At 33.5% G+C, this 13,426-nt stretch overlaps 2 protein-coding genes across 2 annotated transcripts; both read right to left on the reverse strand.

Moving 5' to 3' along the window:
• Positions 1-1,200: 1,200 nt before the first annotated feature.
• On the reverse strand, positions 1,201-2,715 carry LOC110376145 (ELAV-like protein 2). The gene has a single exon (XM_049840332.2). The coding sequence runs from the start codon at positions 2,674-2,676 to the stop codon at positions 1,771-1,773; it is 906 nt and encodes a 301-aa protein (XP_049696289.2). The 5' UTR covers positions 2,677-2,715; the 3' UTR covers positions 1,201-1,770.
• Positions 2,716-6,000: 3,285 nt separating this feature from the next.
• On the reverse strand, positions 6,001-13,300 carry LOC110376135 (proton-coupled amino acid transporter-like protein pathetic). Its single transcript, XM_021334515.3, has 6 exons — positions 12,897-13,300; positions 12,487-12,664; positions 10,738-11,095; positions 8,153-8,328; positions 7,622-7,794; positions 6,001-7,251 (listed from the first exon to the last, which is right to left on the reverse strand). Exons 1-6 carry the CDS (start codon positions 13,156-13,158, stop codon positions 7,019-7,021), a joined length of 1,380 nt encoding a protein of 459 aa, XP_021190190.1. The 5' UTR covers positions 13,159-13,300; the 3' UTR covers positions 6,001-7,018.
• Between the last annotated feature and the right edge of the window lie 126 nt (positions 13,301-13,426).

Genomic DNA, 13,426 nt, shown 5'->3' on the forward strand with positions numbered 1-13,426 from the left:
AAGTGTAACTCGGGTTTTTTTTGTCAGATTCTCATTTGATTGGCCTGTCGGCCGTAACTGTATAATCCTATTGAGATTATAACTGCAAGTTTGTACGAATGGATAGGATATATTGTATGGGCCGAATAATAGTACTACATACATCGGCGTATATATAGGAGAGAAGTAGTATTTAAAACTATATGATAGTAACCTATATGTGCAGAAAGTATGTATATGTATAGGGGAGTAATAAATGTACAGGGAGAGTACATAAGGGAGTACCTGCATAGGGTGAACATAGAGAAGTAGGTACTAAGGTAAAGTACATACGGACACACGCTCACAGGGACCTAAATTAGGGTCAAAACAAAATCACTAAAATCGTGTTTATTGAAGGCGGTTTTATTAACCGACTCAAGAAAAGAAGGTTTTCAGTTTGACCTGTGGTAGTAGCTATGTATGTGTTAGTGCGCGATTACTAAGATACCTATTTACCTTCCTAGTTGGGATCCAACGGACTCTTATTGACTACTTTTATCAAGGTTTGTGAAGAAGTTTCCTTTAGAGGTGAAAGAGTAGGAAACAGCTAGTAATTTGTAGGTAGGTAAACAATTTTCATTGCCTAGGAGAGATTTGGAGTCAACTGGTAAGGTTTTTGCCTATTTTGCACCACCCCTTATTATTATAGTCCATAACGCATCCATGTCTAACTATTTAAAGAACATTCTTCTTATATAAGAAACAGTTTTTCTAATAATATTACACGAGACGCTACATATAGACAACAACGCCATCTTGTGACAAAAATGTGAAAATGACGCAATAGTTAACGCCCAACATGTGAGGCAATCTAAGTGGGTTATAAAATGAACTATTTGTCATCATTTTAATTTCAACCAGCTTAATCAAGAATCAAATATACCATTAGGAGGAGAAATTTTTCCACCAATAGAATTAGATGTAGCAACTCAGATATAGTACCAGCATTTTGATACCTATACTTAATTAAATAATTCCTATTATGATAACCTTATTAAAAGGATAAAAAAAAAAACGAATTATGATTAAATTTAAACACACAGAACCGTAATTATTTTAAATCTATGTCTATACATTTTAATTAATCTAACAAACATTACTAAGTGCATATAAAGTTTAAAACAAATCTCAATGCAGTAATCACAAAATAGGAAAAGGTAATTAAAATCAAAACACAAATTAAAATTGTGAAAATGAACTTTAATTCAGCAAATTTTATACTAAATGTATAAATATGATATAATCTAGATTTCGTTTTCACTACCTAAATAGACATCATGTTATAAAAAGTGTACAACTAAAACTAGTAGCTGATTAAACATCTCAATGTGGCTTATCAATTAGTTAGATCTTGTAAAAGCACTTTCTTTAAAATGGTTTTATTATACTTAAATAATAAGATTAAAGTAATGAAAGCATTACAGCTCACAACTGATGTTGAACGTCCAAACAACAATCATATTCAATACAATCTTAAACTTCTAGTAAACTTGAAACATTTAACGAGCAAACCGAATAAATTATTATTCATAAACAAACTTAACAATGTCGATAGCTCAAAGTAATATAATATTTTCAACAAGAGTCAAAGTCAACTGACTGCACATATGGTTAAGGGGTGTACACAAAATTCAGAAGTCGGGACTATTTTATTTGCAATTTTTGATAATGCCAATCAATTAGGTATTGTTTTTGTCTATTTATTACTGTATTGATATTGTAAAGTTTATTAAGTCTTTCACATAAGCATTATCTCTTCTGAGTCTTGAAACTAACCGACAGGGGTTGGCCATGAAGAACATATCCATTCAATGCTTGTATTGCCATCGCCGCTTGGTCATAATTTCTCATAGTCACAAATCCAAATCCTTTACTCTTATTAGTTGAATGATCCTTGATTATCTTAACCGACACAATAGCACCATATGGACCAAATAGCTGCCACAAAGTCAACTCCTCCACTTCCGGAGCAATATTATAAATGTATATAGACCATGTACTCGGAGAATTGTGATCTCCTATAGCATTCATATGATTTATCCAGTGATATGGTCTCACAAGGGGACTTTTAGGAAAGTTATTATTATTGTTTTTATGTTTATTAGGGTTACTCTTATTAGCATACTTAACAGTTAATGGGTGTAGAAAGCCAGGCGGTGTGGTGCCATTAATGTTCTGAATGGCTCTTTCCGCTTCATACTGATGCTCGTATAAAACAAATGCTATACCTGCAGCTATGCGAGAATTAACTATTTTACCATATTGTGCGAATAGTCCATGTAAATCCTGCAAGGTCAGTTCATTAGGCAGGTTACATACATAGAGGTTCCAGTCGGCTTCTGGTTTCGAAGGCGGTTTTAACTCCGGATTGAGTAGGGCATGCGACACTTTCAGCGTCTTGTTTTGCATTAGGAGGCCGTTGAAAGCCTTACGTGCTTTGACTGCATCCTCAGGACGAGAGTACTCGACGAATCCATAGCCTCGGTTCGCTATCAATTTACAACTTTCTAGTTTACCCATTGTTGAAAATAGCGAGAACATCATATCCTGGGTCATGACTTCAGGAATGTAATTGACGATAAGTTTGGTGGGTGATTCGTCCGGCCCATATTCATTATTTCCTTGACAATTACCGTCTTGACACGATTCCGACATTTTTTAATTGTTGTCGGTGAATGACATTTCACAGTAGTGTTGCGTGTTTTCTTTCTGTCGTTCGGAAATTGGCCTGATATTCTCGTAACCTTTTAATTACACGTAAAAATATTTCAGAAACAATATTATTTATTGATTCATTTATCAATGACTGGAAATAAGTAGGCGTAATGAATTCAAATATTATGGATTTCATCCTAAATCATTGTCATAAAACAGTATAGGTGTAATAATTAATGTGTGTACGTAAGTGTTGGATAAATGACTACATGCACAAAGTATGCCTGCAATTAGCTCTTAACATATAATACAAAGTGTAATTTTATGAGTAAAGATAAAGCTTTCTTAGACCATTAAAAAAGTGCAGGAAATTCCATTTGTAGTAAAATTTCTAAACGTTTGAAATCAGGGTTGCTAGTGCGTATATTTCTTGAGAAGAACTCTTATTAATTGAAAATAAACACGTTCCTAATAAAGTTCATGGAACGAACAAAACTGCTACTGAATCAACAATTTAAAAGTTATTTTTTAAACTAATTTTTTTTTAATTAAGGTTTTGGAAACTGAGAGATTTTAACCTTTATTAAATATTTCTTACTTGCAACACTTCAACTATAACCACGTAATACCCGGTTAGGCCGTATACAGAAAGACAGCTGATAGCCCATTATTTTACTCTTTCTGGTAGTAGCCGGAACTGATCTGAAAGTGCATCTGATAACAGTTAGATACCTAAAGCAAGCAGATTAAATTAAATGTATCTGATAATGCTGGTCCAACTGTTAAATTATAATTTACCAGACCAGCGCTAGTAGATCGGTGCCTGCTACCAGTTTTATTTTTGCCTTTATGGTTTTAGGTAGAGGCAGCACAATTACAAGATTGAACCTACCTCCCAGTTTCATGCTCCATTTTATGCTGTTCAATTTATTTATTTTTAATTACCAGTAGAAATAATACATAATTTTCCAGCACAACCACATATATACTACTTTAAATTAGTAGGTAATCATTAATTACTGACTGAACTTGTAAAACCTCAACTTAGCAACTTGAAGGTATACGTTACTAAATAGCGCACATCAATAATATGGTTCAGGTAGGATATAAAGAATACCACTTTGTAATTTGCACCATTATCTATATTTTCTTTGACATAAGTACATCACCACTAAAATAGGCAAACTATACACTAGGGTGTGTCACTATTGTATGGAGAAAAAAAAAGTGTGTTATTTCTTTGCGTAATACCTCTCAAAAGTTGAAGGGCAACAAAAGTAACTAGAAAATGTCAAAAAAGTTCAGACTTTAATATACTTTTGGCTCGCTCAAGCGACATCAATGACTGAAAAAAAAAATATTTTACTGTAAAGTTCTAAGTCGGTTCTTATGTAATTTTTTTGACATACCTTTGTACCAAATCACGTGTATCTTTAAATACATATATGTGAATAAGGAAATAAAATTATAACAAGTAAAAATAATTAAGTTTATATTATAAAAATACGTTACTTAAAATCTGTTTTTGAGTTGAATTTTGGCATTATTTGCCTAAAATTTTGCTTGCAAGCAAAAATACAAAAAAAAATATTTTAAACAATTTAGATGAAGGAAATATCGACAAATTTGACTTTCCATAGCTTTCCTGTCACACTCAGTCTGTCGAAAGATGTGTTGAGTCGACAACGGAACAGGAGTTGACAGGGAAACTATGGAAACTCGAATTTCTCGATATTTCTTTCATCTAAGTACAATTTTTTTAGATCATCTGTCTCCTAATTACACAATAGCGGAGGTTCTGTTAAAACCAGAGACTTGTCTTGCCAATCAATCATGTCGTAATAATTTTGGCATTCAAAGTAAATTTTTGGAATAACAGATCTCATCATTGTCGCTTGACGCGAAGGGCGAGCTTTTATAATTCTTCTGCAACCAAGTTCTCTTATATGCTTGCTGTTATCGGTTAACATCGATAGCAATAAGTTTACTTGGTGATCGAAATATGCGTTCCGCTCTATTACTGGATCCAATAAAGCCTTCATGTCTTCAGATAGATATCTTGAGCTTTTAATAAGAAACCACAAATTTCTAGCTCCGTCTTGACATGAGCTGTTTATTTTAATGTGAAACCAAGTTGGACTGCATGTTTTGCAGATGTAATTGCCTTAAAATCAGTTCATTTGTCGTCAGTTTTGTAGAAACATACAGTCGTAATATCCTATTAGCAGCCATGAGCCATCTAGCATGTGACATTTTACCAAGAAACCGTTTTGCTAAATCGTAGCTAACCGATCCGGTTGACACTGCCACACACAATATTGTTGATCTGAGCTAAATTTTATCATTGATAGGTCTAGTAAACAAACGGCGATTAATTCAAATTTAGTGTTTTCTCTATTTTCACAAGTTTTTAGCAATTTACCAATAGGTCCTGAAAAAGCTCTCACGTATAAGTAGGTATTAAAAACAACGGACTGTCAAATTAGTATTTTTTCACTCGGTCGTATTACTAACGATGCAGTTATCATAAAATAACTATTTAAGTGCATAGAAGTAAGAAATATAACCTGCCAATGCCGAACCAAATTTCACTATTTTTAAAAAACTTCAAGGTCGTTGAGCGAGCCATAAGTAGGTATGTATAAAAAAAATATAAATGCCACTTTTAATGACACTCAAGATAGCAACTTTTGAGAGGTATTAAATGTAAAAATTCGGAAGTTGAAAAAAATGACACACCCTACTATACACCCACTGAGTAATCTGTTCAGATCAGCACTGTTAGCTTTGATATTGCTGCTTTATAACTAAAATTTCCTTGAGGAAATGTATATCAAAAGAAAGAAAATTACATAATGGCGTGTCCACAGATATGTTTGCTTTTTGCGGCGCAAAGTTGTCAATAGGTTGCAAAGCAACAGCGTCTGATTTGATTGTAAAATATTTAATTTATTAATAATCTCTTTTTCCTAGATTTGACCTAAGCGTTTGTCAAAAATTTCCGCTCACCACCTGCACAGCTAACTCGGTGGGCTTTTTTCATAGATTCTGTACAGATCATTAGTATCATAAACTGAGAATAAACACAGATCATTATTTAATTTGTATCATATTTTGCGGTGATCAATTTATGTTATATTAATATGTGCTTCATTAACTATTTTAAATGCTATTATGTAGTCAACATGTTTGTAGAAATAAAACTAAGTATTATGTCTCATGCAAACAGAAAGCAGAAAACGTATTGTAATTGTAAAGCGAGAAAGCATATTATAACACACAACAAATGCTTCCAAGAATACATGAATGAATACATGCATGCCTAATTATTTTCTTTCTAGTTACGACGTATTAAACTACATAGCATTTGTTATTTACAACATTGTATTTAGGTACATTGCACTTGCGACTCGCTACTAAGAACAATTTATCAATCTGCTTCTGGTTATTATAACATAAACATTTATCTGCTCCGTCTGCGCGTCCTTATCACATAAAACATTTTTCTGGTCTCAAAATGCTTTTTTTTTTCAAAATGACATACACCAACTGGATTTTTAAGCAACAAATTCATTTAACCTATGAGCATACATTGATAACACCAAATACATTGAATACACAAGCACCATTTATAAATGCGTTCAATATATTAACTATAGTTTTAAACATTTAAGATCAAAAATATTCGATACTGTACATATTTTTATATTCTTTATCTTATTTCTTTGCTTAGGTGCTCTAAATAGATTTTATTACTAATTCAACTAAACAAGGATTTGAATAATCTAACAAAAATAATTTAATAATTAAATAAAAAAAATAGGAAGGTACTAAGATCACATTATACACATACCAAAACATAAAACAAAGGTTTATTTATACTGTCCGAAAGTAACAGTGGAATGTAAATTACTAATATTATAATATTTTGGTATGCTGATATCAGTAGGTATATTAGGTATTATATACGTATCATACGTATACAAAAATTAGAGCTAATGTACACATAATAGGTAACAATATATCTATGCATGAGTACAAGCCCATGTCATCTCTATCAAAAGTTTAAAATAATACCCATTTCAATATTTCTGATACTAAAAAGGATACTACAATGATCAATACTAAAAAGGTCCAATATAAAATAAACGTTTAAAAATAAGCTGAGCTTGTCAATAAATCAACACCTAAAGCTAAGTTTATATTTTCATACAGCAAAATATTTTAAACATTTACTACACACAATTATTGTCATGATTATCATATAAAACAACATACAATATTACAAAACTCTTTGGTTTATATTATTTTTTGTCAAGTAGGTACTGAATTTTAATTTCTTTTAGAAAAATATATTTTTTACATTGATGAAAGTGCCGAATACGAATCCTGTAAAACCGAAGAAGATGATGAATATATCTTTATATAGCATCCACTGGTACCGTCCGAGTTGGTCAGGCCAGAACGTCATTATTTCTATGACGGGCGGGAAGATTAGCGCGAGAGCCGAACTGCTGAATGCGCCCACAAGAGAAATTATTCCACTCAAATTGGGAATCAGAGCAGCCGCCAAAACTGTAACCGATAACGTATCATTAGTCACCTAAATACAAATATGTTTATAACGAAGTTCAATAACTGAATGTACTCATATGACAATATTTATTTGATGATATTTCCCACAACATAATGTTGAGGTAAAAATCAATATTTGACTGATAACAATGATAGGTGTAAAGTAGTACTATTAACGAAGTATAATATAGATAGTGTAGCCTCGAAGTGAGACTAACAATTGTTTTGGTCCAACATAGATAACCTTCGAACCAGGCAGACATGCCTGTGAGTGCACAACAATACCTATTAATCTTTTCTATGCTGAGATAAACTGTGACTTTTAACCAAGACGGTCCGAGTCGATGATCTATATTCAAATTCAACTTACACGTTATAGAAATGAGCACGAACCGAGTGACTGCTTCACCGTGTTTTAGTGCCTGCTCTGACGTCAGTTTTGATTTGACATATGGCCAAACAATATTCATCGGTACGTAAAACTGTAGCCCATACGATAAGAAAATCGAAGCTGCCATAACTGCCCGAACACTTTGCGCTAACCTGCAAACAGAGATAAGAAAAGTTTACACATTTCACATATTTAGATACAAAAATAAATCACGGATGGGATTCGCGCACGGAGGCTTTCGTATCATTTGTAAAGGAGAACCCCTAAATTAATTTCACAGGACATACAGCCTAGTGACGGACAGCGAAGTCTAAATAATAAGGTCCCATTTTACTAGTTGTATGGTACCCTAAAGAGGTTAAATAGCGGATACTGATAGCCATAGATAGTGAGAATGTAAAACACGGAATCTCTCGTGATATCCAAAAGGTCATCCACTTTCAACGGTTATCTTCATAATTACTCAAAGAATATATAAAAATAAAGTTAATTAATGAACTGAATACTTACAAAGTGTTGGGCAAGTTGAGCGTTATACTGCCGAGTACATGGTCGCCGTATTTCAAATAGCCAAAAAATCCGATAGCTGTATACAATGCGGCTACTATCACCATGCCAGTATTGAGCACACCATTCCAGCCACCAAAGTCTTCTGGGGTTTTCATGTTATTTTCCAATGGTAAAATCTGCAATTGATATCTAGCTATTAATTTTGGCTTCCAAAATAATGGTAGGTACTTTTTACTAATATTGTTAATGTGAAAGTAACTCTATCCGGCATTCACGCTAAAACTACTGAATCTCCTAGATGGAAGGTACTCTATGGTTTAGAGCCTGAGAAAGGACATAGGCCACTTTTTATCCGGGCGAGGGAAGACATTCCCTCAGAACTCAGATGGAACAGCTGGGAACGGCTAGTACATAAAAACATACCAAGACAAGCACATACTTATTAAGTGAAAGCAATTGATTTTGCTGGCTGTCTCAGATAAAATTGTGGCTGTCTAAATATTCGAAAACATAATGTTTTTTTTTGTGTCCCATGTGGCTGTGCAATATGTATTACTGATTGAATATACAAACGAGGTACCTACATTGCGTAAGCACCATTACAGACGCGTCATCATAGAAATAAACATTTGATTAAATAAAACAAATTGCTATAACGTATTATTCATTCGTCCAGCAAACAGTCTATTAGGCGCCAGCTGCAGTGGTTTTATGTAGGCACAGGTAGTTAAGTTCATCAACACAAACTAAATTTCCATTATTCTTAAATCAATATTTAATTAGGAATAAGAGATAAGACTAGGTCGGAGACATTGTGAAAAATAGAGAGGGCGTAATCGATATCCATATTAATATAACAATAACAAAGAAAGGTCATATCGTGAAACGACTATTATGTATTAAGTACCAATAGCAACTATATTCCTATCGACCCTGTATAATCGTTTCTGGCTCGTAGCCATGGGAGGTAAAAGTGCACGGGATCCATATAAACTGTGGAAATGTTTTCTCCGTTTAACGAGGTCTTATTGCGTCATGGGTGACGTCAAGATGTCCCAGCTATCCGGGAATACTAGTTCAAGCTGTACAACTACATCATATTACGGATAAGTGACGTAATATCTTCCTATTGTATGTTAGAGAAGTGGCAAATGTATTATGAGTAACGATGACACATTAAAGTTAGTGGTCTAGAGCGAGAATAATTGATGGTGCGTTAAAGGACGGTTGCTACATATCGTTTATCAACAGTATTATTTGTTTGATGTAGTGTTAAGCTGTATAGCAGATCAGCTAGGAAATACGTTCGTTAATAATATAATTTGCTAACATATTTAGGCACCTATGCATTTTTGAATAATTGAAGCTCTAAAAGGATACGTACTTATTTGACAGGCAAACAAAGACAGACAGACGCTGAATAAATTCAGTTGAGCAACAAACGATGTGGCCCAGATTAGGAGGAAAACATGTTAGTGGGAGAAGTAAACAGATGGTGACACACATTCCTAGGCTTAACTGCCATGTTTCCAAAATAATTAAAGTTGAGAAGAAACCCCACAATCTCTTCTCTCACATAGACTCGAAATAAATTCATAGAGGAACTTGATCGCCATAAGTCCGATATAAGTTAAAGGGTCAAGCGGGCATATTTTAATATCGCACTCGCAACATTACCCAGTCCTAGTTAACTAATATTAATGTGAATATCTAGATCTACTTTATATGACCGTTACTTTCGCCGATGTGCCGTTGTTGCAATGCATTGAAACGAAGGGAACTCGTTCAAATGTGGTTTTGTCATTGTCGGTGAACTTGGGCTCAACGGTATTATTATATCATTCTTCGATATTGCAGCTTGTAAAGATTATTCATAAATCAAGTTTTATTTACAGGCTTGAGTCCCTATTGATCGGTTTTTATTAGATTTTGCACGAAGCTATATCTTCCGCCGACTTAATAATTGCATTCTAATGTAAATGTCGAGGATATTTGCACGAACTGAATGAAGAAATAACAGACGGTTTACATATCGTTATCAAGATAACAGATGGCTATGTAGTTCAAATGACTCTTTTTTTTGTGCGTTGTAGATCGAGAGCCCGCGACTGTCAGACCTTCGTTATTTTATATATAAGGCTTTCAGCGTTTGTGTGTGCATCTACCTTAAAGTGGGTATAAACGAAAGACTACTGCAAGGCATAGTTTGACTGACGGGGTGGCTTGAACCAGAGCCGAGCGCAAGAGTTCATCGCCGCCAATTGCCTGGGACGAGGACACACTGATTTTGCTCCAAGGTAGAGAACATCTCCGCATTGTTGGACATGACGACCTACCTGGTATTCATTACCAAATTGACATACGCCTATGTACCCACACATAACCACTGCAGACTAGGTACCTCAATACGCAATGTTACAAGCGGACATCGTATTATTTTCGTCTTAGCGGTAAGGCATATTAGCATTGACATTTTGATAGTGCATATAATCCGATGTCTTATTATGACGTGGAGTCAGTCGGATTCCTTTACGAGGTACAAACACAATTATAGGTACATACATTTAATAATAAAATAAACTCACCACTCCTATTCCTTCAAATGCATAAATAGCCGTGCCAAAATATAAAGGTAATTGATGCCAGCTAGAAAATGCATCCACAGTATTTGTAGCTGGCAAATCTTGAAGTATATAGTAAAATGTTATCACAAGGCCCCAAGCAGTCATTATAGAGGCAACCAGAGACACTGGTGTCAGGTACTTTAAGTTCTTCACCATAGCCAGGGCAAGTATTGGCGGGAATAATAAAGCCAAGTATGCATGTACACTTAAATTTATATGAAAGAAATGCATTGTATCTTGAAGGTTAGTTGCAACAAATAAAAAGTATACACAGCAAAATCCCAATTGTGTTATTACCAAAAATACACTGACAATATTCCTGAAACAATATATATTGCCATCAGTGTTATTTATTATACATAATATAAACTTACTCTCAATATTAAACTAATTAACTCATGCCATACATGCTCTACCTACATTACCTCAAGTGCATAGGTCATAAGCCAGAATATAGGTATCAGATAATTCTAAACATATTTTGTTTATATTAATTATTTATATTCTATTCTAAAAAAAATAATACTTTTTCATAGATCTCTAGTTCTCTCATGATTAATGGACTTATTCAGCCACCCAGAGTAGGTGCCATTCATAACAAAAGCCACACGAAATGTGTAAGTTAAGCATACAAAAAGATATCAAATGTTAAGATAACCCTCAGACTGAGAGATAACCATTACACAATCCCTTGTGAGTTGTGATCTTGACAGGTTGTGTAATGTCCACTGGAACTCATTAAAATATAAATTAACTGAGGTGAAATAGATAAGAACACTACATAAAACATGCCTGTTATCAACATCATTATTGTTTGCCAGTAAATCTGTTCACATCAATATAATGAAGACAGACATTTATTTGTTTGTGAGTAATATTCCTAAATGATAACAAGTAAACCTAATTACTAGGAAGAGGAAATTTTCGATGTATGCTCATTATAGAGAGTGCAATGTCTATGAACCAATAGTAGTTGCTAATAAATATTATCTGTTGCAATTTTTGAAAATGAAACAGGAGAAATTATTGATAAAGTTTTTTCCTTTGTAATTGTGTGGGCTTCCTCATCCAATGTATTTGTAAAACTATTTCCTGTACAGACCATAAAATGAAATATTTTGTTGACACAAAATTAATGTAATTTTATACCATATTGTCACTGTGATGAGTGAGGCCATATCATACAATAGGCACATATTGATTGACATTGCAATTGGCAAATGGTGCGGCTAGCTGATAAGATTAAACTGTAATTTGTAGTGGAATATAGGAAATATAAGTTATAGCATACATGTAATAAATAGATTTTGTATATCTTGAATGGGTGAGGCACATTGACTTGAATATTTAATTAAAAATACAAAAAAAACAACTCTGTTTTATTATTATAAAAACAAGGAATAAAAGCACTTTACATAAAATTTTGAACTGGATTCAAAATTCCTACTGTGACATTTACATAACTGGAAATAAATAATGTTGATAAACAGGTACTTTATGTTCTACCTGCCTTGTTTTTATTTAATAAGGATGAGTATTATTAATAGAAAATATTTCAAAAGGTATGGCAAAAAATCAAGACTTTGTTACGTGGGAGTTATCATTTCTAATGATAATCCATTGTTATTATTTGTATTTATAATTACTTGATTTTTTTATCACATAGAGATTAGTGAAATAGGTAATATAATAAACAGTAAATTCACTTACTTCATTGTTTTAGCATATGGCCTCACTGATATTGGTCCTAGTGCAAATGAATCTTCAACTACTTCTGAGAAACCCAGAGCTGGCTTCTGACTCCTGATGCATAGCTCATGTGCACACTTTATCAGCATATGCATGCAGTGGGTACATATTGTACCCATAAGTAATGTACCAAATACACCTGGTCAGGAGAAAATCACCTGTTAGCCTGTTACTTTCAAGAATTTTTTTAATATACAATATTTAATTTGAGAGGGATGAAATTTAAAGTAATAAAATCTTTATTTAATGAAATAAAAAATTGGAATGTAATCATCATTTTTAACTGATGAAATATCAAATAACCGGCTTTTATTCATTAGCCGGAAACAATGGATATTTGTATACAACACTTTTAGATTGTAAACACTTACCAATTATGAGGCCAGCATTTTTAAAAGCATCTGGCATAGCCAGTATGCCAGTGCCTATGTTTCCTTTTAGAAGGTGGATTAAGGTATCGAAGTTGGAAGTCGGATGCTCCAGCCGCCTTTCCGCGGCTGGGTGATAGTCGCTTTTTGGTTTGCCACTAGTAGCTGAAGTTGCAACTGGAGCTGTCACTAATTCTACTGGCTGTTCGATACTATCAATTGAATTGCTGGGTCCCGTGAGAAGCGGTTGCTTTTCATCGTTCATTATTTTATTCTATACTTTATGCTTATATGTACTTTAATAAATATTATCACGCAGAGCCATACGCTTTACAGTCGCCCTTATCACAATGAAATGAAGTGTATTGTATTGACTATTTCGACTTGACAGTTATTGAATAAAATCAAACCAAAGAGAAAAGATGTGATGTCGTCAAAAATTAGTGATGTGTTTTACATCGAAAAGCAAAACGTAATCGCGTAAATGTGCAAACATTATATGAAAATAAGATTCAATACCGTTTTTTATTAAC

The sequence above is a fragment of the Helicoverpa armigera genome, chromosome 13 (assembly GCF_030705265.1).
Source record: "Helicoverpa armigera isolate CAAS_96S chromosome 13, ASM3070526v1, whole genome shotgun sequence".
NCBI classification, from domain to species: Eukaryota; Metazoa; Arthropoda; class Insecta; order Lepidoptera; family Noctuidae; genus Helicoverpa; species Helicoverpa armigera.